The sequence below is a fragment of the Notamacropus eugenii genome, chromosome 5 (assembly GCF_028372415.1).
Source record: "Notamacropus eugenii isolate mMacEug1 chromosome 5, mMacEug1.pri_v2, whole genome shotgun sequence".
In the NCBI taxonomy this organism is placed as follows: Eukaryota; Metazoa; Chordata; class Mammalia; order Diprotodontia; family Macropodidae; genus Notamacropus; species Notamacropus eugenii.
The window spans coordinates 345,775,522-345,802,246 of NC_092876.1; the positions used below are offsets into that span (position 1 = coordinate 345,775,522).

The following is a 26,725-nucleotide window of genomic DNA, read 5'->3' on the forward strand; positions in this document are numbered from 1 at the left end:
CAACAATGAGGAAATTCTTTCCAATGATACATATCACAATTCATTCACCACTACTTCACAACTCTTGTCCATGTCCTTCAATAAATTTACCAGTCTTGTTCTGGAATTATATAACACTGATAATCTTCTCTTTGAAATATCATAATTAGTCTTAATATCATTTCTCCACCCATTTCCCATTTTCAGCATCAATCATTTGTTTAAATAGGTTAGGCATACCATATCTCTTTATCATTTTTATTCTTTCTTCTAGATTTGTACTAACAGTGATCTTTGCTCTAAGATCTATGTAGTGTGACTATATATAGAATTCAGGAATGATTCAGGAATAATTCCCACATCAAGAGTGAGTCATTTCCTTTCTGTTAATATATAATCAGTTTCATCTTTGTGGTGCTGTTTGATACTCAATTTATTTCTCAGAGTATTCGTGATGTGTTGGCACACATAAAGTTTCTATGTAGACTAAATCTTTGATTTTTCTCATTCCTTCCTCCTGAACCCTGTTTTCTAACATGGCTTTTCCCCTTGCCTATCCCCTCTTTTGCATTAAAGTCATCGAGTATTGAAGAATATGTTGACTTAATTTAGAGGATCTTTTTTAGTTCTTTGTAGAATTAATTTCTCTACCTCTTTATCCTCTGTGAGAAATGTTGTTGCATAATCTGCTGTTTTTTTCATGTTGATAACTTTGCAAATACTTATCATGAGTACTGTAATATGAGAGAACCAAATGCCCTATGAAATGTTGACTTTGCATACAGGGTAAAGGTAATGCGGTAGACTCCTTTATTGGTTCCTCCATGGTTTCATCTTTCAGTTTCTGTAACATTTCTGTCCTCTGGTTTCAGTTATAATGAGAATGCTAAGACTGGTGTGATAGTTCAAATCCTCCAAAAGCAGATCCACTTAGTAGTCATGAAATGAGAATCACATAGAGTACCAACAGCTAAGTTAAAGTTTAGAGACAGTCTAAAATGTGTGATTCTTAGCACTTTTAGATTTATTATTAACATAATGTTGACAATTATAATCATAATGTTCACAATTATAAATTTAATCAAAAAGGAATAAAAACTCAAAGAGCGAAATTAGAAATAATAAAAGGAAGATAAATTTAAAAGAAATTAAGAATAATCATCTCAGTCTATTAAATTGATTAATTTAAAAGAAATGGATGAATACTTAAAGAGGTACCAGGTAAAAAGGTGCTGAGACTAGAAAGATCCACTAGAAAATTTTTCCAGACTTTTGTAGAACCTTTTTAGAACCTTTGGAGAAAGTGAGGTCTAGTGGAAAGACCATTGAATTTGAAGTCCTAAAACCTGAACCCTGGCTGTGCTACTTGCTCTCTGTGTGACCCTGAACAAACCACTTCACTGGGCCTCAGAGTATACTTATCCATGTCTGTAAAATTAAGGGATTGGGCTAAGAAATCCCCAAGGTACCTTCTAGCTCTTTATCTTATGATCCTAAGTAATCTTTATATTATATATAATATTTCTAAATATTGAGAAAGTCTATTCAACTATTTATGAGAAATTAAAAAAAAAAAGAGATGAGGTTTTGATCCCTAAACTTACCAAATATAAGGCAGAAAATGAAAACTACAAGCTAATTTTGTTAATGTTTTCTGTAGAAAAATATAATAGAGCAATGTGACAAAAAACATTTTATTACAACCAAGAAAGCTTTATACTAGGAATGCAAGGATGATTGAATGTTGGCAAAACAATGAGTATAAAAAATCCTATCAACAATAAAAATCATTAATTATCTGATATCAATATATAGCTTGTGTGCTCTGGCCCCATTCTCTCTGGAACAGGTTGCTCAGGGTTCTCAGGTGCCCTTAAGAGTTTAAAGTTGTCTTCTCTCTTTCCTACTGCCCTAGTCCCCACCAGCTGCGTTACCTCCTTTGTTAGGGGGGGGTCAGTGCTGAGTAGCCCAAAATCATTTCTTTATCTTTGCACAAAGGGATATTTACTTGAAAGATTTAGCCAAACCAAATATACAGACATTCCCCCCAACACTTCCAGGGCATACACTCCCCTACATCACCTCAGTCTCTTATGGGATAAGGGTGGTAATAGACTAAAGAACATTGGTTCCCCCAAGTTTGCATCCAAAGGCAGCATCTCTGCCTGATGAGTCTTCACCTCAGGTTCCTCTGGGTGCTCACCTGAAGGTCCACCTGAAGATCATTCCTTGATACCTGAGGTATGAATGCTGTGCTGGCTGAGAAATCTGACTTCAGCCTTCTGGATTCCTGTGACTCAATTTCCAGAGCTTTTGAAACTCTCCAAGATTAGATTCCACTCCCTTCACCAGATCCCCTGAGCAAAGAAGTCCTCAAGATCCCGGAAGCAAAGAAACAGCAGTTGAAGTTAACATTTATTGAATGTCTCCACAGCCAATAAAAGCGCCTTCTCTTCAGCACACCGTTAGCCAACTGGAGCAAGTTAGAGAATGTCTACGAACCTCCACAGTCTGTCTCTGCACACTTCCCATTCACATCACGACTCTCCCAAAGGCAGCTCTAGCATTCTCCACATGGAATTGCCATCTGAGGCACTCTGGGAATGTACCAAATCCTCATTATAAATAGATATAGTTAGGGGATTCGATCAAATACAGCATCTATTTAGGTTCAGAAGAGGGTATAACTAAAGGGACTTTTCCTTTAGAAGTAGTATTTGCTAAAAACCAAGGGCCAGCATTATACTGTGATGGAGAAGTACGAAAGACATTATCCCTAAAAACAGGTATGAAGAGGGATTGCCTCTTTACTCCTCCTATCTAACACAGACATATTAGCCATGATGATCAGCCATGAAAAAGTTAAGGGAATAAGAATTTATAATAAAGAGTTTCAAATATCCTTGTTCACACATGGCATAATTAGATGTCTGGAAAATCCAAGAAACTCAATTGAAATGTTTTAATTGGTAATTAATGATAATAAATCACTTCAGTAAGGTAGAAGTTAAAGTTTCTTTTTGTTGTTATATTATTTTGTTTGTTTTGGTATGGACCTATGATTTTATTAGTATAGAAAATAATCTGTGGGGAAAACTACTCTACCATTCTAGATCCAAAACAGCTCTACCACTTATAGTTTTAGATAGGCACTGAGAGGTTATGATTTCCTCATGGTCACACAGTCAGTATGTGTCCAAGGCAGAATCTGAACCCTGGTTTTCTTATGGCTTTCTAACCAATATGATACATCATCTCCCAGTGGGTGCGATAAGTCCACAAAAGCACATGAATTTTATATATTTTTTTAAAAATCAGGAAAAATGATGCAAAATAACATACCATTTAAAGAATGGTAAAAGTTGTCAAACGTGTACATCAACCTATTAAGATCACAAATGTAGCTATATGCAGACACATTTTTATTTCTATTTATTTTAACAAAATAAATGAAGGAAGAACAGAGAAATGGAAGGGAAAGCCCCTGCACATGGATAGGCTGAGCTAATGCAATTAAAAGTTTATATTCCCAAAGTAAATTTGTAGATTCCATTCCATTCCATTTCATTCCATTCCACCATTCCAAGTACCAATAATATGTTTCATAAAATAATTTCTATGGAGAACAAAAGAACAAGATTATTTAGGGTAACCAAGAGGCAAAAAAAAAAAAAATTGAATGAAATTTGATATGTCAGGTTTCAAAAACATAGTATAAAGTAGTAAATATCAAAACCATCTGGTGCCAGGGAATTTTTTTTAAAAGATAATGTAAGCAAAATCAGGATGAAATGTATATTAGAAATTCATATTTGATAACCTCCCCCCAAATAAAAACTTTGGAAATAGAGATCCTTATTAAAAAAAACTTGGAAGAAAATTAGATGTCAGTACAGGGAGAACCAAAATATATATGTCATACTATCTTTTATATAATAAATTCTAATCAGATAAGTGATAAAAAATATTTTTAAAGATTATAAGAGAAAGGAATGATGTGTTGAAAAGATATTTTAGGCTACCAAACTAATGGAATTATACAAAAATAGATTTGATTATATAAAAATCAAGGGATTTTACATTAAAAAGAAAAGCAACATGGCCATGTTCCAATTGTAATTTCACATCTAGTGCAATGGATCCCTCAGAGCCTAAGGGCCTAGATAAATAATTCCTTTAATAACAACATCCAATAACTTGCACAGCCAGGGTCACAGATGGCAGTTTTACAGCTCAACAGCTTTCTCCCATCCTTTCATTCCCAGAGGAAAGCTGGGGACCCCATCAAAACAGGAACAAAGGGCTAGCATGGGCTTCCACTGCTGCTGGCCCTTCCATCCATCAGGATAGAATTGTGCTGTTTCCAACACATCTAGCTGATTGGGATCTGCCTATTCACCCTGTGGCTGCTTTCTGCCCACATGCTAGACGCCCCTTGGATTGGCTGAGGCCCACCTGCCATTAGGTGGAGCCATGACTGCCATCCTACCAACTAGAATTAGACTATCCTTTACACTGTCTTAATGCAGGTACTATTGGAGGAGGCTAGGGAGTCACCGTGAATGTCACTACCTTGGGGCTCCCAGTGCTAGTCATGCCAGGGTCTACTACTTTGCCATTATGCTGATGCTGCCAGGTTCTGTCACTACTATTGAAGTTACTACCCAATAACCCAAGGCCCCACTGCTTTCTCCACTGTCTTTTTACAAAGATCAGCTCAAATCTCCCAACTTCCACTAGCCCAGAACAGATCAAAAGATAAAATAATCTGATTGGAGGAAAATTCTTTGTGGTAAATAACATTGACATATGTGTATGTGTATGTGTAAATGCGTGCATATGTGTGTGTATACATATTATTTGAGAAGGAAATGACAAACCACTCTAGTATCCTTGCCAAGAAAACCCCAAATGGGGCACAAAGAGTCAGACTCAACTGAAAAATGACTAAAGAGCGACAAATATATACATATCAATATATTTTTATATATATTCTACAAACTATAAGGACATTTTTATAAATTTTTAAGGCTGTTAACCATTCCCCAGTGGATTAATTAAAGATTTTGTATTAAATTATAATTTTATAATTAAAGAACAAAACAATTTTTGTTAAAGAACTCAACAATTTAAGAGAATAATTCCAAATCACTAATAATCAATTGAAAAATTGTTCAAAATCCCTGGGAATCGGAAAAGTCAAAAACCACCTTGAAATGCCTCCTTCTAACTATCTAATTGGCAAAGAGAGTTTAATTCCGAGTTGCTGGGGTTGCAGGGAAACAAACATAACATCACTCTGTAAATTAATGTAATCTTTTCCTAGAGCAACCTGATAACAGAGTAAGTTACATACTGGATCAAACCTTCTGACTTAATGGTCTCATTAACTGAGGATATTGTTTTTAAAAAAAAGGAGAGGCTCTATCCTTATAAAAAGACTCACTGCTGCTTTCTTTTCAATAGCCCCAAACCTGGGAATAAGTCACTAATTAGGGAATAACTGAACAAATTTTAGTACATTCATGTCATAAAATATTATTACGCTGCAAAAATGGCAAGTATGAAGGATATAATTAAATATGGGAAGATTTTTACAAAGTGATATGAAGCAAAGATAGCCAAACCAGAATAACATATACCTTTGTTGTAATTATTAGGGAACAAACAACCCAGCAACAAGGTGAAAATTGATGAGAAGGGGGAAGGGGAAAAAAAGTAGCTGTTTAGTTATTATTACTTCAAAGTTTATATATGTGTATTTAGAATTTATGAGAATGTCGATATTTTTACAGTATTATACCTTTAGGCTTGGAAAGGACAGTAAAGGTCATCCAGGACAATCCTCTCATTTTATAGACAAGGAAACAGGTCCAAAGAGAAAGTTGATGATACTTGCCCAAGATCAGATCATGGGAACTCTAAGTAGCAGAGCTAAGATTGAAACCCAGATACTTTAACGCCAGATCAAGTATTCTCTCTACTGTGTCAGTCTGTAACTTATAAGTTACTACCTTTAAAATTTAATATTTTATTTGCTGTTATTGTTTTATTTTATTTAGGTAGCACAGTAAATAGAGTGCTGGACCTGGAGTGTGGAAGATCTGAATTCCAATCTAGCCTCAGACACTCACTAAATGTATGACCCCAGTGGACCAGTCTTTTATCCTCTGTCTGATTCAGATTCCTTATTTTTAAAATAGGGATAATAATAGCATCCATCTTCCAGGGTGCTTATGAGGATAAAGTGGGATAATAATTAGAAAGCACTTTGCAATCCTTAAAGCTCTCTTTAAATGTTATTTGTTATTGATATCATCATTATTGGTTTATTATTATGATTTCCTCTACTGTTATCTGACTCCCAAAGTCTGGTCTAGTATAAGTGGCCAAGTCTTTGCTCAAAGTTGCTGCTGTGTTTGTCCTTCATTCTCGCAGAGATCCATGATATCAGGGAATGATGACATGACTTGCAGTTGACTTGGATTTGAGTGAGAGAGGGCTATGAAAGGTCACCAGCCTTATTTTCTCCTCTAGAGCTGTCTGGGGCCAGTGGCCAGATATTTGTCAGGCCAACTGGAGGCAGCCCAGGATGCAATGGGAGACCTTGGCCCTTTTAGACTAAGGCCTTTTCAGGTTCTAACTCTGAGTGAGGTAACACCCATTCGGTGAATAGGCCTCTTTATGAGGTGAGTCAAAGGATAGCCCTTTTAATAATAGTAATAATAAATCAAACTGGGAGGGGAAGACCCTCAGGCTCCAAGAACCAACATCTAAAAGGTTACCTTTCCTACTTCAGAGAGGTGTTTTCCCCCGCACTCCTCAATGTGCAGCAAACCTGATTGGCCTGTTCCTTTCTCCTCAGCTCCCACCCCTAGGCTGCCAATTGCCCAAGATGTTATGGCTCTCATTGCCCCACTCTTTGGATCTTAAACCACTTTTTGTCCTGGGGACTTGTGTAGGGTGGGACACCTGGAATCAGCGCAGGATCAGTTCCTCTAACCACCCTCCCCTCCCAGACCCAAGAGTAAATTCAGCTCTAGGCTTTCCATTCCTTCTCCTCTTCTGCCTTTCTTTTCTACGCCCTCTGGGCATTTTCTACATTGTGTTCAAACTTTCTTTCCTCCTAGATCTTTTGCTCATGTTTCTTACATCTTGTAATGCCACTAAACCCTACCTTTCCCCAGAAGACACCAGTGTTTGTTGTCACCCTTTCCAAGACTGGCTTCTCTTTCTGTCATACCACCCCCTATCACCCACCATGTAAAAAGCCTGGGGAAAGAACTGGCATACTCCTTCAACTTTGAGAACCTCCCTCTGCCACCATCGCCCCTCCTTTAAAGTTTCTGTGTCTCCTTCCCAGATCCTTGTTGCTGTCATCTATGGATTACTAGATCAATTTCCTTCTTCCCCAATAAGTTCAGAATGTACCTGGCTCACAGTCTGTTTTATTACCTCAGCCAGGGTCCCACTTCCTTTAAATATCCTGGTCTCTCCATTCTTTGACCTCCTCAACTCTCACAACCCTTTCCTTTAGTCTGCCTGAACAACTCAGGAATAGGCATATTGTATTATGTTCATAGGGGAAGCTGGAAGGAACCTGAGTGGGCCATCGAGTCCAATTCCCTTATTTTAAAAGATGAAACTGAAGCCGAGAAAGATTGATTGAATTGTCCAGGGTCACTCAGCTAATAAGAATTAAAACCAGACCTTCCTGACTCTAAGTTTAGTGCTGTATTTACTGTACCACCTTTCTGCTTCATCTTACTCCTTGCAGGGTACTATCTGCCAAATGAATTTGTCCCATGTGTCAGAATTCCTATTTAAGGCTCTGCTTGCTACTCGTTTAGAGGTGGAGGTGACCCTGGACTCTTAAAGGCTCTGCCAGTAGCCTCAAAATTCTGGCAGGTGTTCTCAAGTTGTAAAAGCTGCAAGTACAGGCACCAGTAACTTACATTACATCTCCTTTCAGGACTAGAGTAACTCGTGGAGATCACTTCCCACCCTCAGGGTAGTGGCAACTAGAGCATCAGTTTTTTTCCCCCAGACATAGTAATCTATGAAACTGCAAGGTATTAAGGGTTGTGTTCATTGGTAGAGGGAGCACCCATACCACTGAGATCACATATCCTTGAAATATTGAAGTAATCTTATTATTAATTAATATTAATGAAATCTCCTGGCTCCAGGCATTTTCAAAGTTGAGGGAACTAATGATATTTAGTCTGGTGAAGAAAAGACATAGCAGGATATGCTAACATTCTTCAATTATTTAATGTATTGTCACCTGAAAGCAAGATGGTATATTCTTCTTGGCCCCAGTAAGAGCAGCAAGTTGGAAGTTCTGATAAATCAATCAAGGAAGTAGATTTCAGGTTGAGGGAAGAAAGAAGAAAGGATGGTAGGAAGGGAAGGAGAAAGGAAGGGAGAAAGAAGGAAAGGAAGAGTGAAGAGAGGGAGGGAAAGGAAGGAAGGATGAAAGGAAGGGAGAGAAGAAAGGAAGGGAGAGAGGGAGCAAGGGAGAGAGAGGGAAAGAGAGGAAAGAGAGGAGAGAGGGAAGGAGGGAGAAAGGAAAGAAACAAGAAAGGATAATAATTCCTTCTGTTCCTCACAATAACCCTGGGAGCTAGTAGGTGCTATTATTATCCCCATTTTACAATTAGCAGAAGTTAAATGATTTGTCCAGCACATAGCTAATAAGTGTCTGAGGCTGCATTTGAACTCAGGTCTCCCCGGTGCTTCCTATCTACTGGGCTCTTGTCTTTAATTGTAGGCTTTTGCTTTTCTCAGCATAAAAAACTCCAGATTTAGAAACTCCCTTTGCTAGCTTCAGATCAGTCACTCCCTTGTAACTTGCAGTCTTAGATCATTGCCTAGGAGTACTGAGAGGTTAAGTACCTATGTTCACACAGCTAACCCATGCTAAAGGCAGAATGTGAACCCAGGTATCCCCAGCTCCAAAGCTGGCCTTTTGCTCACTATATGATGCAGTATTTCTCCAAACCATTAAGACTACCCAAAATTATAATGGGCTTCTAACAAGCAATAGTTAGTTGTTCATGACTGAATGTGTTCAAGTGGCTGGATAAAAATACAAAGAAAAAAAGAATTATAATACGTGATGCTTGGGTAAAGAAAGCAGAATTAGATGTTGATGTGTTTATGTTTATTTTAAAAAAGGAACAACAAGTGTTTTTAAGCATATAGATAAAAAATCAGCCAAAAATGGAATGCAGTCACAATAGAGGTAATTATTTCATTAAACTGTGTACATATGTAGCTTTCAATTTAAAGTTTTATTTAAGACTTCATTCTTTATTATAAATATTCATTTATCATTTACTTATTTTATTAATTTATTTATTCTTACTTATATTTATCATTTATTCTTCATTTGTTATAAAATTTATACTATCAAGGAAAGCTCTTCTGACTCATTCCTTTCTTTTCCTTCCCCTCTTCTGCTTACAGGTCAGACTGTCCCTACTATGTGTTGGGAGTTCCCTAATGTTTGGCCCTATACTAGGGAAGAGCTGGAGACTGTACAAAGTTTTTACCCAGCGGGTCCCAGACAAGAGAGTGGTGAGTCACTACTGAATTCATTCTGCTTGGTTGCAGAGGAAATTTCTTTTTGGTCTCTGTTGATCAGAAGAAGATGGAGAAGCCTTCATATTAGATCCTGGCACCTGGCCTGTTACCAAAATAAACAGAACTTTCTAGAAGCAACATGCTGGTCACTGTGCAGCTGTGGGCTGGGTGGCTTTGTTCCAGAGGGCTGTTAGTGGTGGGTTCTGTGACACACTAGTGATAATCCCTGATGCATTTGCTACCTAAACTCTAAGACTGTTGTGGAGGAGAGTGGCAGTATGGTTCAATGGAAAGAGTATTGGAAGTAGATGACTTGGGTTCTGATTTGGACTCTTCCAATCCCTCCTTGTTTGACCTTGAATAAGTAACATCACCGTAATGTACCTGTTTATTCAATTGTGAAATGACTCTGGTGGTGACTTTGAATACGCCAGTGTAGTTCTCAAACCAAGTATAAAAAACTCTCCACATGGAAGGCAGAAGAAAAACATTTATTTAAACAGCAGAAAGCCAAATCCCAGAACCAGAAAGCAAAATCTGTCATGGTGACCAAGAAGTTAATAAACATGATCACAGCAAAGCCATTCTCAAACTCTCCTCCCTCAGCCTGGGCCTTCTCACTATCACTTGTCATGCTGTGTCAGTTGGCCTGCCTCAGATGGCCTCTGTTCTATCCCCTCTGACCTGACCCCACTCACTCCCTCCCAGTTCTGCTCTACCCTTCCTGTTCTGCCTCTTCAGCAAGCTCCTCCCACCACATGTGACCAAGGCTTCCAGGTGATTTAAGCAGATCATATGGGCCTATTAATTAATGAGAAAGATCTTTCCATTTAAATTACTATTACATTCGGCCCCAAGATCTTTCATATTCATTATATAAGTTGGTGGGACAACTGATATTACAAGCACCCCATCATTCCTCCTCAACAAATAGGGACCAAACTCTTGAGGTAAGGGGCAAAGTTCTCTTCTTCCACACCTACTTTCTGCTGAGATTGGACGTAGAGCTCTCTCTGCCCCAAGAGGTCCCATTTGAGAGATCACTTCTTTAGCTGGCATTTGGAACTTGGTGAACTTCAGTTCCAGAGATGACACATCACTGTCATGGACAGGAGGTGACATCCAGCTTAAGCAATCAGGCATCTGCAGGTGAAGAGTACTAAGCCTATAGGAAACAAATCTAGCAAACAAGTTTAACAGATGAAAAGCCAAAAAAAACCACCCCAAAACAAGGAATAACCTGAAGCAGGGTAGATATAGGGTCAGCTGTGGTTCTGGAGTCCATAAACCCACTATCTCATTCACAGTAGAATATATGAGTTAAGGGTACAATGTGGTAATCACACTTACAGTATTATCTTTCCCATGTGCTGTAATTTCCACAGTCTTTCGGACATTGTCTGGCTTCCGTTTTACCCATACTTTAGCTCCCGATTTTATTCTGTCAGTAGAACCTAATCCTTCAGTTCCTCTGTTAGTTATTTCAGAATAGGGTTAAGTTTTCACAAGTGGTCTTGTTTCACAAGAAATAATAATCACTTGAACTATTCTATCGTTTTTATGAAACTGTACGGATCTATCACCTAAATTTTGGAATGTTACAATAACTTCTCCTTGATAATTAGAATCTATCACTCCAGCCAACACATGTATTCCTCGAACTGCTAATCTTGATTTAGGTAATATTTGTCCAAAATGATTCTTTGGGATTCTCATACATATTCCAGTAGAAATTGTTCTTATTTCTTTCCTATCCAAACAAAAGTCCTCTAAACAATGTAAATCATCTCCTGCCGAGCCAGGTGTCCTTGGATACAGTGCTGGAACATCTGACCTCACAGTCCAATATTCAATATTTGGAAAAAAACACCAGAAAGCCAAATCCCAGAATCAGAAAGCAAAATCTGTCATGGTGACAAAAAAGTTAATAAACATGATCACAGCAGGGGACAAAGCCATTCTCAAACCTCCCCTCCCTCATCCAGGGCCTTCTCACTCTCAATTGTCACACTATGTCAGTTGGCCTGCATTCTATTCCCTCTGACCTGACTCCACTCACTCACTTCCTCCCCGTTCTGCTCTATCCTTCCTGTTTCACCTCTTTAGCAAGCTCTTCCCTTCACGTGTCATCCAGGCTTCCAGGCAATTTAAGCAGATCATATGGGCCTATTAATTAATGAGAAAGATCTTTCCATTTAAATTACTATTAAAGAGAGTTGGACTAATCACCCTTTAAGGTTCCTTCCAGTTAGAAATCTTTGTTCCTGTCTGTTGCTCAGTTCTTGGCACAAGTGTGAGATTCAAAGAGAGGATTGTCATAGTGGAATTCACAGTTTGGAGACTGAGCAGTTCTCCATACAGGATTTTATGCCTGGGCATATTTTCTGTAGTACCTCGGTGGCTTCTAGTTAGATCTCCCAGTCTTATCCCAGTTAGATTGAGAGCAAGCTCTCAATCCCAATAAACTTTTCTTCTTTTAAAAAACTGTCATAGGATTATAAATCTAGCACTGGAAAGGACCTCACCAAGTCCAACCTTCTTTCCATTTGGCAGAAGTAGAAAAGAGACAGAAAAGTTAGGTGACTGATTATAGAGCCAGTGAGGGAAGGGGAATATTTCAAGATGATGCCACTAAAAAACTACTGTGAATATTTTGCATCTATTTTCAGCTTTATTTGCTAGACGGGAAGCTTCTCCCAAGTTGATGCTTATACAAAGGGCTTGTGCAGATTCTCTCATGGTGTATATATAACGCAGAAGGACCTTGGGTTTAATATGTTGCAGATTATTAAAGACCTACAGCTGCTTGGGCTGGTAGCGGCACTGGTGATGGTGGATGTTTTCCTGCTGGTGACATGGGTATTATCTGATCCTATCCAGTGTCTGCAGATTCTCCGTTTTACAGTGAGGGTAAGGAACCAGATTCCCTGGGAAACCTCTTCCTTGAACTGAACTGGGTTGGGTAAAACCCTTTCTTCTGCCAGCATCCCCTGGGCAGTAACATTAGCCACAATAAAGTCTTATAGTGCAAAGGAACAAAGTGGAAAGAAAGGAAGAAAGAGGAAAGGTACTACCAGGAAGACTTCAAGAGAAACGAAATGTAGTTTCCAGGGTTCTTTTCATTGAGGTGGTTCGTGGGAGTGATAGAAAATAGATTTCTGTTAATTTTTTAAGTTATAGCAAGATGGTCAGTACCACAGATGCAAAATGTTGCATCCACTTTCAGATAAGCTCTCTTATTAGTCTTGTTTAATTGTCTTACTTTGTTACAATAGATCTCTCATGAAGGGTAAATATTTGTAATGTAAAAACAAAACACATCAATACAACTTTTTAAAAAAGGGGAAGAAAAGGCCAAATGTGTACCAACTGTTTTCCTCGTATTCATTACTATGGAAGCCCTTTGAACCTTGCCACTCTATTTCTTTCTACTCTTCATAAAACAGGCCTCCAAGACATTGGAGGGAAAGGGATATGAGTGTGAATAGTGAAAAAAGAAGGAATGAGCATGGATTAAGCACTTACCATGTGTCAAGCATTGTCCAAGGACTAGGAGCACTGATTCTTTGTGTCTCTCTCAGATGACAGAGAGAGACATCACCTGTTCCGTGACCAAGATGTACTTCTGTGCCTCCCTATACTCCGATCTCTGGATTGCTCTCATTTTGGGATATAAGGTTGGTAACAATTACTCTGTGGAATACAGAACAGCTGTCAGACACTATGAATCATTTTAGGCAATGTTCTGTGCATTTCAAGTTAAATATCCCAGCTCACTTTGTGGGGCTTTTCTATCTTACAAGAGTGAAATCTATTTTTTTAGTAAGACATTCCCTATAGTTAATGACTCTTACTTTTCCTGAGGGAATTACTAAGATTTGGAGCTTTTGGTTTAGTAGAATGTGTATGTGTGTGTTTGTCTGTATATATACATATGTATGTATGCAGATATGTGTATGTGTTTATATATAATATATTTAAGTATTATGTGTATGTATATATATATTTTGATAGAGATCTATATCTCTATATATCCTTAAAGCGTAACACCAGCATTTTAAAGGCCAAGGAATAAAGTTGTTTCTTCTGATATTACCATTATTTCCATATGCAAATATATGAATGTGCAAAGTATGTGTGATTTCATCACCATGGGGAACATCTAGTGTGTGAAGTCTGAAACCAGTCACAACTTAGCAGACATATCCAAGGGAGTTACTTGAGGGTCAGAGAGGTTGAATATTTTATTAGCAAAATCTGGGGCAGTATTTGAATTCATGTCTTTCTGACTCTAAATTCAGCATTTAATTTATCATACCATAATATCTCTATTATTTCTAAATAATAATTAACAATAAAAATAATAACTGATGTTTAAGCATGTCTCATTACAAAGTATCATCACAGTTGATTCTTACAGTGACTCTATACGGGTTCACAGAATCATAGACTCAAAGCTGGAAGGCACCTCTAAGGCAGTCTAGCCCAACCCTTACTCTTTACAATTGGGGCTTGTGTGTGACTTGTCCAAGTTGATGCAGGTAATAAAGTGGCTGAGTCAGAATTGGAACTCTGCTTCTCTGATTCCAAATCCCCTGGTTTGTTGTCATTTTATGGATGACTCATTAAGGTTCACAATATGGAAGCAGCAGCATACATGTCCCTGATCAGGATTTTTCTTTTTAAACACCAAACAACAGTCTAGGTTTTACTGTGACCCCTCACTGGAGGGTCTTGGCATGAAAGTTTGCATATCAGTAAAATGCTGCTGTTAAAAGGCTTTGGAGGAGCTCCCGGTTTCTTGCAGCCCTCACCTTATTAATCTTTACATCCATTTTCAAAGAGAAATGATTTGTTCAAGGTCATATCAACTCTTTCCCAAAACATCTTGTTCCATCGTGTTTCTTAAATAATATTAACCGATATCACTGAATATAGGAAACAACTTTTTAAAATCATTGGTTGAAAGGCTATTGTCAAATACTTAGAATAGTTAAGATTGACATTGTTACATGGTATTTAAAAAAGAGAATGCTCCTCATCAAGGCCATGTGTGCTATTGTTCCCATATTTTGAGGCATTGGATTTGGAATCAGAGGAACTGGGGTTCAAATCCTGTTGTTTTGGTTTTTTTTATTTTACTGTACTTTACTAGGTTGTGGAGTAGAAGACAGAACATTCACTTGTCCTAGAGTCAAGAAGACCTGAGTTCAAAGATGGCCTTAGATACATATCAACTGTGCAAGTCACTTGACTTCTGCCTCATTTTACTCAGCTGTAAAAAAGGGAAAATAACAGCACCTAATTTCCAGAGTAAGAGGAGCTAGGTGGCCCAGTGGGTAGAGCACTGGGCCTGGAGTCAGGAATACTCATCATCATGAGTTCAAATCCAGCCTCAGACATTTATTAGCTGGGTGACCCTGGGCAAGTCCCTTAACCCTGTTTGCCTCAGATTCCTCATCTGTCAAATGAGGTGGAGAAGGAAATGGCAAACCACTCCAGTATCTTTGCCAAGAAAACCCCAAATGGGGTCATAAAGAGTCAGACACAACTGAAAAACAACCAGACAAGTTGTGTGGATCAAATGAGCGAACATTTGTAAAGTGCTTAGCAAAATGCCTGCCACGTAGTAGGCACTTTATAAATGACTGTTTGTTTCCTTCCTATAAATCCCTTTCCTATCTGCTTTATAGGATTGTTATAAGAAATAAGTATGATAATTTTTTGTAATGAGAGGTGCTGCATAGCCATAAATATCAGCTATTATTATTATTATAAGGAAAAAAAAGTGAAAGGAGTGTTTGTTTGACTCAGGCAGGAGAACCTGAATCAAAGTCTACCACTGACAGTCTTTGCTGTATTTCCACTACCTTTTACTGTCAGTATCACCTTTTAAACTCTTGCTGTTTAGTCACTGTTCAATCGTGTCCAACTCTTTATAACCCCATTTAGGATTTTCTTGGCAACAATACTAGAATGGTTTGCCATTTCCTTCTCCAGCCCATTTTACCCATGAGGGAACTGAGGCAAACAGGGGTAAGTGACTTGCTCAAGGTCACACAGCTAGGATGTGTCTGAGTTTAGATTTGAATTCAGGAAGATGAGTCTTTCTGACTCCAGGCCTGGTGCTCTATCCACTAAATCATCTAACTACAAACTGTCCCTGCTCTCAATTCTAAACTTTCCAGATGGAAAAGTACAGTATATTGAAACAATTTGGAGTCAATGGGGTCTGAGTTCAAATTCCAGCTTTACCACTTTCTGTGTGACCTTGGGTCTCTCTGGTCATCAATCTCATGTGTAAGAGAAGAGGCTGGACTAGATGACCTCTAAAGACCCTTCTGAATCTAAGCCCAAGGTCTTCTGTACTTCAGTTACCATTTCTAATAGGCTTTTGATTATTTTTACATAAAGTTTTTATTGATGTTTTTAGCAACTTTCCAATAACACCCTCCCCTTGAACCTTCATTGAAATATCATCAAGCAAAGCAAACAAATCAATATCTGATCATCTTTGATCATCCACATCTATAGACTAACACTGGTCTTCCAAGAGGAAAGAGGTGTATTTCACCATCAGTCCTCTGGAAGTCAAGACCAGCCATTGCAGTAAATCATGGTGTAAATTTCCTTCCTTGTTCTGATGACTTTTCTCTACCTATTTGATTACTTTTTGAACTGACTGACCAATATCGTTTTTTACTTTTCCACTAACAGACCCTGTGAGATAGCTTACCTAACTCACCAATATCTCTCTAATACTAACCATTTGCCTTCTGTATCCTCTCTCTTGGACTCAGATGAAGACAAATTGTTGCCCCTTCCCTGACCTGGCCTTCACTTTAACAACTTTAAACTTTAAAACTTCACTCAAAACTCTAAAATTAAAAGCACTTCTGCTTCTCTGTGTAGAAGGAGTGATCCCCAAAAGTATGTTCACATATCCTTTGACCCATAGATACCATTGCCAGGCATATATCCAAAGGGAGCAAAAAAAGAGGAAAAGGAGCCATAGATACAAAAATATTTATAGCAACTCTTTTCATAGTAGCAAAAAATTGGAAGATAAGGGGATGTTTATCTATTGGGGAGTGGCTTAACAAGTTATGGTATACGAATGTGATGGATTATTGTTGTGCAATAAAAAATGATGAAATGGTTTCTAACAAACCTGGGAAAATTTGTTTGAATCAATGCAGAGGAAAGTGACTAGAATCTGGAAAATAATTCATATAATTAGAACAACATTTTAAAAGAAAAAACGAACATAGATTAAGAACTCTGATCAATAAAATTTCAAATTCCAGAAAAGCAGTGATAAAACATGCTATCCCCTCCTGACAGTGAGGTGATGATCTCAAGATGTAACATGAGACATATTTTCAGACATAGTCAAAGTTGGGATTTGTTTGCTTGACTAAAAATATTTTATACAAAGATTTTATTTTCCTTTCTTTCACTTGATAGGGGGAGGGTGATAGAGTAAGGGAGGGGGAGAGAAAAAGAGGATGGGTATATGGAGAGGAATAAGAAAAGAGGGTCACTGAGGCATTTTCAAAATGCCCAGGAAGGAACAGAAGAATGAGGAGGAGGAAATGCAGACAAACAGGACAGCTTCAAAGAAGGCAAGTTGAATTTGTTGCCTACATGGAAGGAGAGTCAAGCTGCTGCCAACTGACAGCTATATGTGACATCCTATTTTTCTGATCAGCTTTCTTTCTGTAGGGGGATGTTCATCTTATCTGATAGTTGTCAAGTTCACAATAATATAACAGTTTTACTAAAATAAAAACAAAATAAGGAAATCAATACTTGTGGTAGCTGCCTACACCGGTGGGTCATTGTAGGTTGATTTTTGTTGATTGAAAAAAATAAAATATATTTATATATTTTTCAAAAGACCTGAGTTTGAATCCCAGCTCTACTTCCTAGCAGCGTGACTGTGGGCAGGTCCCTTTATCTCTTGAAGCCTCCCTTTTGTCATCTGTAAAATGGAAATCCCTCACAACAGTGTTTTATGAGGATAAAGTGAAATGTGAGTAAAGTACTCATATAAATGTAAAGCATAGTTCTTGTTTTAACTAGAGGACTCCTGGGGGTAACAACATCTCTATTCAAATGAATGAATTTCTAATTTTGGAATTTTGTGCCCAATGGCAGACTGTTGGGGAAGAAATTTTTGGAAAGAGTGAGAGTTTCACAGTTTCCCTCAAAATCTCACCACCTACTCTGTCTGTGCATGTAATAACATACTTTCTTACTTCCAGGATCTGTGATTTTGTCGATGTAGAGAATTACTTCACCAATATATATCACCATGCTTCTAAAATTTAATTTGTTCTTTTGGAGAGTTACTGTAGCTGAAAGACTCATTTCCTTGTGGTCAGCCTCTGATCTTCCTAGGCTGGTCCTCAGACAAGAGATACAAAGCCATATGATCAGACCCAGACTCAAACTTTTCCAGCTTGCCAAGACTTGTCATAGCTTGCTGGTGGCTGGCACACTCATGGAAAGTCCCAAGTTGCCTCCGTGCCATTAGGAGACCTCATAGCAAGACTTCAGTGGAGGCTTATAATAATGAAATAATTGCTTTGTCCAGGCCTGTAATTTCATTGGTATAGGGAGCTCCCAGTCAAGGAACTTCCTCCACCAGTACAGACTGGCATTTACTTAGAGTCTTAACAATGAATCACTAAGTAACTTGCCCAGAATTCTAAAGCTAGTATTTGTCAGAGGTATTTGCTTGTCCTCAGGTCTCTGTCTATTACACTAATGTAATAGAGCTCAGTAAGTCAAAAAACATTTTGTTGTTCAGTTGTGTCTGACTCTTCATGACTTCATTTGGAATTTTCTTGGCAAAGATATTGGAGTGGTTTGCCATTTCCATCTCCAGATGAGGAACTGGAGGCTTCCTCCAGGCTTAAGTGACTTGACCAGGGTCACACAGCCAGTAAGTGTCTGAGGCTGCCTGGATTTGAACTCAGTTTTTCCTGACTCCAGGCTTGGAGTTCTATCCACTGTTCTATGTAGCTGCTAATAACTATTTATTAAGAGATACAAATATAATAAAAAAAGAATCCCTATTCAGAAAGTGTTTACATTCTAACGGAAAGACAACAAGGACATATTCACATTTGCAAGATAAATATAGGGAAAATAAATACAAAGGATAGCACCATACCTTGTAAAAATAAAAACAAAAACAAAAATCGCTGACAAAAAATACACCTTACTGTATAGTACGGGCAGGTAGGTGGTGCGGTAGATAAAACACTAACCGTGGAGTCAAGAGAACTGAGTTCAAATCCAGTCTCAGACACACAGACTGTGTGATGGTGGGCAAGTCACTTAACCCTGATTGCCTCCAAGAAAAAAAAGTAAAAGCAGACATGTGGCTAGCCCTTGAGGGATCAGTCAATCAAGAAGCATTTATTAAGTACCTACTATGTGCCAGGCACTAGGGATACAAAGACAGGAATGACACTCCCTGTCATCTAGAAGCTTATAGCCTATCAGAGGAAACAACATGTACACATAAGTAAGTGTAAAATGAATATAATGAAATTATTTTTGTTTTAGAGAGTAGAGGGAAAACCTCACCTAGGAGATAGCAGTTGAGTTGAAATTTGAAGGGAGCTGGAAATTCTAAGAGATGAAATTGAGGAAGGAGGGTATTCCAGGTGTGGGGCAGACTGTATCAAAGGATAGAAGACTGTGTGTGTGCAACAGCAAATAAGCCTGTTTGGCTGGGATTCCAAATATGTTTGACCATTTAGGCATGCACAAACCATATTTACCAAATACTTGAATATTCAGTGACCTTGGACACTAAATTGGATTACAGATCACAGGGTATTAGAGGTAGAGGGACTATGTAAGGTTACTTCTAAGGAAATCTTCTAGTCAATTCCTTTGATTTACAAATAGAAACTAAAGAGAGACTCCCAAAATATAGTTCCACTAATGTTCTTTCAGTTCTCCTTCAATTGTAATGTTCATTCATTCAAGATGGATTAGGTGCCTACTATGTGTAAAGCGTTGGGCTAGGTGCTGATGGAAATAGACAAATATAAGTCCTCTCTTCCAGAAGCTTATACTCTAGTAAAGGCGTGTTGAACTGTGCAGAATAGAGCAAACAGAGCCAGGAAAACAATCTACACAAAGAGTGCAACAATATACACAGAAATAGCAACAGAAATTAAAACAGGCAAACAAAGAAAAAAAACCCTGAAACTGAACACTGTAAAAGAGCCAAGTCTGGCCCTGGAAGTTTAGAAAATACATCTCCTTCCCTTCTGGATACAAGTGGGGGATTAGGAAGGTGAAACATAGCATACAATGTTAGCGCTGGACTGATGTATCGTTCAGCTTTGTCTACTTGAATTTGATATAAAGGATGGCTTGCTAGGGAAAGAGATATATTTGCAAATGAAGGTGATGTTTTTAAAAGTATCCCTAAAAATAAGAGGAGCTCTTTAAAAAAAAAAAAAAGTCGCATACTGCTAGTGACTATTGTCCCTACCATTCTGAGTATTTACATCCACATTAGACTAACTGTAACAAAGAACCTTCCCAGTATTCACAGGCAGTAATTAAAGAAGTGAGAAGTCTGATTCCGTTACTTTCTCTTCTTTAGAAATGTTTTCAGATTCTTTCCTTAAAAGACATTTCTTGTTTCTCATTTTTGACCCCAGGGTATAGTCCTGCTCTATGGTGCCTACCTGGCTGGGCTGACAGACCATGTTAGCTCTCCACCAGTGAATCAGTCTTTGACAATCATGGTTGGAGCCAATCTTGTTGTGCTTGTTGCCGGACTCCTTTTCTTAATCACCAGATTCTTCCATGACTGGCCCAACCTTGTCTTTGGACTCACAGCCGGAGGCATCTTTGTTTGTACAACAACAATCAACTGCTTCATCTTCATCCCACAGGTGAGTATGCAGGAGGGTGATGACTAATGAGTAATGAGTTGTGCTCAGTTGTTGGTGGAACCTTCCAGGACCAGCTATTTTTATAGTCAGAAGTAAGGTGAGTGAGAATCAGCCTGAATGCAAAACTAACGTTGGAGTCAGGAAGACCTGGATTCTGATTCCATTTCTGACATGTCCTGGTTCTGTAACCCTAGGCAGGTCATTCATCTTTCAGTGCCCCTAAGAGCTTCTCTAAGATTATAAGTTATGGAAGAATTGTCAATCTTTTTTGATGGAGGGATTGTACTCATCAGGGCTTCAACTATATCAGTGAAATCAGAAGTTTAGACCATCCCCACCCCCAAAAGAAGGGTGATACATCTGGTTCACTACTGGTCTATTGACCTTAAAGTTCACATATTAACTAAGGATTGACAGGTGGGTGGCAAAGTGAAAGAGCTCTAGACATGGGATCAGGAAGACTTAAGTTCACATCCAGCCTCTTGTGACCCTGGGCAAGTCATTTAACTCTGTTTGCTTCAGTTTTTTCATCTGTAAGTGGGGATAATAATAGCACTTGCCTCCAAGGTTGTTGTATGGATCAAACGAGATCCTAATTGTAAGAGAGTATAGTCTGTGGCAGAACTGTATAAAGGTTAGTTGCTATTACTATTATCATTGGCAGCATTCAAAAGAATATATGCTGAATTTAGGGTCTGAGGATCTAGATTCCAAGCCTTGCTCTTCCATATGTATTACCCCTTCAGACCTCAGTTCCCTCACCTATACCAGGAAGAGCTTGGATCCAATAACCTCTAAGGTCCCTTCTAGCTCTGAATCAATGAGCCTATGGTCATTGTTAGGAAGGAAGCACAGTGAACCAGTAGAGGGTTGGCTTTGGAATCAGGAAGACCTACATCCCAGGCCAGCAGTGCCCCAGGCAACTAAAGCTATACATTATAGAGGATTGTTGCTCTTCGTCTTTGGAAGGAGTTTCTACACTGGAACTTGCCCACACTGATTACATCACAAATCCAGACCATTAATAACCACATCAGCAGAAATTGGGGTCATGAGCAAATGGGACATCAGGCATGTATATTGCAATAGAAAAGGGAGGAGAGGCAAGGAAGACCCAAGCTCTAGAGCATGAAGCTCTGTTGGAAGGGTTGGATTAGGGTGTTGCAGGTTGAGGCTGGGACAAATTAAATGCCTCTAAATAAGAGAACCACTGATGAAATTCTGGTCTCTGCTCTTCAGGGTACTTATAAGCTTAGTGTCATGGAAACGTAGATCAAATTGTTTTCAATATCAATTCAGTAAACACTTATGAAGCACTTACTATGTGCCAGGCACTGGTCTAAGCACTGGGGATACAAATAAGAAAAAGAAAGCTGCCCTCAAGGAGCTTACAGTCTAATGAGGGACAACACACAAAAGCAAGCTTTAAAGGTGAGAAGAAGAAGAAGAAGAAGAAGAAGAAGAAGAAGAAGAAGAAGAAGAAGAAGAAGAAGGTGGCTAGGAGCATGATGATGATGGATTTGAATCCAAGGAATACAGCTGGTGGGGAACAGCTGGTCTCTGGGCCCTCTGAGTCCTTTTTAATGAAAAAGGAGGAAGTTTTGTGCCCTATTCTCCAATCAAAGAGGCAGAGGCTATATGAGTACCAAAGCTGATAGAATCCCTAGGATAATGAGTTTCCTAGTGACGAGCTTTTCCTGGGAGTATGAAGACAATAGAGTCAAATCCAAGGAGTACAGTTGATGAGAAACAGTGAGAGAGCAAGACAAAGAGGGGATCAAAGAACTCTAAAGTAAATATACCAGTATTTAAATATCTGTTTCTATGCTGTTCAACTTTGGAGCTCTCTCCACAAGAGAAGATCAGCAGTCTATCCTCTCTATATCCTGAAGATCTGCCTAGAACACTTAGAGGTTAAGTGACTTATTCTGGTGTCCTAGGAGGGAGTTGAACTGGCACACTGTTTACTATCTATTCATCAAAGATGACAGAGTAAAAGATCTTCATCTTTGGCACCTCTTGTAAAACCAATACTCATCCTTTTCTAGGGATGGGAAAGCTGAAAGATAAACTCACTCAGTGCAATTCAGATAAAGTTATTATGGGTCCAGCCACAGCTCCATTGACATTCACTTCCAGTGCAGTTCTGGTACATGCCATATACAGGTTTTGGAGCTGCATGGCCATTACCCTAGTGTGACATCTGTGAGTAACCACATTCTTCTTAGTGACAATATGAGGGGAGAAAGACTCAGAACCCAATGTTTTGGGTGCCACAGTTACATTTTTCCTCCAAGCTTTAGCCAGCTTCTCTCCTGCTTTCATACAACTTACTCTTGCCAGATGTTTTCTCCACCAGTTTCTTGGGTTGTTCAATCTAAGAAGTGTCAATTCCCCAGTTCCTTTATATAAAGCACTTAAATGCACTGGCAAGAGTGGCCATGGTCATGTAGGGAGCTTTCACTTGTTACAGTTATTTCAAAAGCCCAAAATTGTCTGACTGCTGTACAAGACACATCTGTCTACTTATCAGTACTCCTTTCTTCATCCCGTGTTCTCCTTTCCCCAAAGCACACATACTCCCAGTTCATTTAAGTCATGTCTAGCTCTTCCTGACCCCATCTGGAGTTTTCTTGGCAAAGATACTGGAGTGGTTTGTCATTTCCTTCTCCAGATCTTTTTATAGATGAGGAAACTGAGGCAAACAGGGTGAAGTGACTTGCCCGGGATCAAACAGCTAGTAAATGTTTGGGGCCAGATTTGAACCCATGAAGATGAGTCTTCCTGACTCAAGTCCTGGCACTCTATCCACTGTATCACCTAGTTGCCTTGAATTGGGGATATGGTATTTATACTTAACTAAGGAGAAATGAAGCAAAGATGTGAGTGACTGAAAACTGTCCGGTTTCCCCTAACTAGTTTCACTTCTTATCATGCTAAGCTTGCTTTCTGGACAGTAGGGCTGTAATAACTGAAGGGCTGGGTTTCAAAGATTCTCCCTATTGGACTGAGTATACTCAGTAAAAACAAAGAATGCTAAATTTGCTTGAGTTCTTAATCTCTCCAATTTTTGCCTTCAGATAACTTTTTGGTAGGCATAGTCAAGGGGAAAGAGTACTGACTATGAAGTCAGAGGGCCCATCATATTCAGATCTCTTATCTACCTGGGTGACAACTGAATTAAACTCAGCACTTGAACAGATATTCATTTCCTGAACTACATGCAAGACACTACAAATACAGAGGCAAAACCCAAAGACAGAAATTAAAACATGTTGCTCTGACCCTCAAGGAGCATATGTTGTGCTAGGTTTCAGGGCAGGGAGAGAGAGACACAATACACACACAAATAAATAAATCCAATGTAATTCTAGAAGTAGAGAGCTGCTGACAACTGGAGAAAATTGGGAAAGGCCATATGTAGGAGGGGCAGCCAGCTGTTCTTTGTAGGAAAAGAGAAATCTTAGGATGCAGAAATGAAAAGGAGGTACATTCTAGACGTGGAAAGCAGCCTCTGACCTTAAGCAAAGTACCTTATGTCTTGAGGCCTTAGGCTTTTCATCCTAAAGTGAGGAATTTAAATTAGAACAGGAGCTCCCAACCTCGGATAAGCACAAGGAGTGTGTTGGTAAATATTTAACAATTGGCTCTCTGAAAAAAAGAAATGTTTGCATGACACATTTTTAAGTTTAATTTGCACTATTAATATTTTCTCCATCACTTTTTTATATCAACAAAATCATAAAGCAAGTCTTAATTTGTAGATTGCTGATTTCCAAGGTGTGAAGGCTTAGATCAAAAATTTCACAACTCCTGGATATATGTATCTCCCAAAGGCATAACAAAGGGTATAGAATATTTAGTAAATAATTACTGTCCTATTGAAATTGAGTATCTTAATTTTATTTCTTATGTATATATGTATAATAAGTCCTATATTTTATTTCCTTTCATATTGACTAGGAGGTACCAGAAGGTTTATTGAAAGCCAAGGGTTATGGAAACCCCAAAAGTGTGAGAGCTCCAGGATTGGGTGATCTCTAAAGTCTCTTTTAGCTCTAAGTCAATGAAAGCTTTCAGTAATTAGGTAATTAATAATAACTAGATATTAGCTAAGAACTGAAGGGTTCATTACAAGACCCAAGCTAAGACAGAATTGTAGGAACATTTGCATTTCAAAAGGGATGTGTGTTAGATAGAAAGTCTATAGATTTTGAAGGGAAAACCTTATTCAGTTTCTTAGTCCTCATCAACTGGGTTCACTCTGCTACTGGGAGCCCAAGAAAGGATTTATCTGGACATTTTGGTCATCCCTGCGCCCTTTTGAAGAAAATGAATAACTAAGACTCAGAGGATCAAGTTCCCCTCTTCCCTACCTAGACTTGAGTCATACAGTTATAGTTTTCAAACTGGAAGGGATCTTAAAAGGTCATTGAGTCCAACAGTGTGCTGGTAAATATTCAGTAGCCAGCTCTCCAAAAAAGAAAGGAAGAAAGAAAGAAAGAAAGAAAGAAAGAAAGAAAGAAAGAAAGAAAGAAAGAAAGAAAGAAAGAAAGAAAGAAAGAAAGAAAGAAAGAAAGAGAGAGAGAAGAGAGAGAGAGAGAAAGAAAGAAAGAAAGAAAGAAAGAAAGAAAGAAAGAAAGAAAGAAAGAAAGAAAGAAAGAAAGAAAGAAAGAAAGAAAGAAAGAAAGAAAGAAAGAAAAAGTGCCAGGACAGAGTTTTAAGTTTAACTTGAATTATTAACATTTTTTCCATCACTTCCTTAAGTCTAGACAATTAGAAAAATAATAAATTAAGCCTTGATTTGAAGCTTTTGCCAATTTCTGAAGTGTAAATTTACACTGAAAATTTAACCATCAGTTCTCATTAGTCGGTTTGTGCTGGCTTCAGTTCACTCTTCATTTTATAGATGAGGAAAGAGAGGTCCAGAGAGGTAAGATTGTGTGACCTGTCCAGGGTCACACAATTGATAAGTATCTAAGGCAGATTTGAGAAACTTCCATTGGAAATTTAAAGATACTACTCCTTTTACACAGTTAATCCTGTAACTGCTCTTGACCTATATCTAATCATTGCATCCTTGGCCCATGATCTGGGGCACAGGTGGACCTAAGAGGATAAAGAATGGTTCAGAAGGTGTTGTCAAGGATGCAACTGTCAGTTAACTTGTGACCTGGAAAAATCACAGACCATCTCTTGCATACATACTTCTTCTTAATAGTTTTAGCAGCTTGCATTAAAGATATTCTCCAGGACCATACATAATGCAGGTGATGCCCACACAGATACACAAGGAAGGGCCTCTTGATACCTAAACACCCCAGAGAAGCACTGCTTTACACAGAGATCTTGCCTGACTCTCTTTTTCTGCTCCCTGCTAGCATCTCTATAGTAGGAGGAACAGTTTCCAGAAGCCTCTGTCTTTGATATGTGGTTATGGGCAGCATCCTTCAGCAGCATTCCCAACTCATTCAGTCATTTTCAGCTGTGCCTGACTCTTCATGATCTTATTTGGGATTTTCTTGGCAAAGATGCTGGACTGGTTTGCCATTTCCTTCTCTAGCTCTTTTTTTTAGGAGAAGAGGAAACTGAGGCAAACAGGGTTAAGTGACTTGCTCAGGATCACACAGCTAGTAAGAGTCTGAGTTCAGATTTGAACTTGGGTCTTCCTGACTCCAGGCCCGTCATCTATTCACTGGGCCATCTAGCTGTCCTATTCCCAAATTAGAGCTGTTCAGAAGTGGAATTGATTACTGGAGCTGTTTAAACAGGCAATGGACCAAAGTGTGATTGCCTTTCCTTTACAGTAAAAAAGCTAGCATTTATGTACTCTTTAAATCTGCAAAGTGCTTTTCTCTTATTTGTTCCTCACCACAGCTCTAGGGCATAGGTTCTATTATGATCTCCAATTTATAGAAACCTAAGCTGAGAGAGGTTGTGACTAAGCCAGGTAGGACTGCGCAGCTAGGAAGGTAGGATTTGAACTGCAGTCTACTATAACTCCAAATCCACTGTTGCATCTACTGTATCAAACTGCCTTTCCCTAAGGGCTTTGGGCTGCCTGGGGCTTATATCTGAGAGTAATATCATTTTCCAAAAAGGTCTACGAATGGAATTAACCAGGGGCTGTATCTGGCCAGAAAGTCTGCAGGTAGTTCCTCACTCCTGCCTACACGCTCATTATTTTATCTGTAGCAGCCATACTCTTCCTCCCAATGAATCATCTC

General features: G+C 38.7%; 1 protein-coding gene across 1 annotated transcript in view; it reads left to right on the forward strand.

The window, feature by feature from the left end:
- The window catches only part of GPR156 (G protein-coupled receptor 156), an 82,218-nt gene that overhangs the window by 39,499 nt on the left and 15,994 nt on the right, over positions 1-26,725 (forward strand). The window contains exons 4-7 of the mRNA XM_072613902.1: positions 9,451-9,561; positions 12,352-12,477; positions 13,149-13,244; positions 20,262-20,498. Coding sequence (XP_072470003.1) covers positions 9,451-9,561; positions 12,352-12,477; positions 13,149-13,244; positions 20,262-20,498 — 570 coding nt within the window. The remainder of the gene's footprint in view (positions 1-9,450; positions 9,562-12,351; positions 12,478-13,148; positions 13,245-20,261; positions 20,499-26,725) is intronic.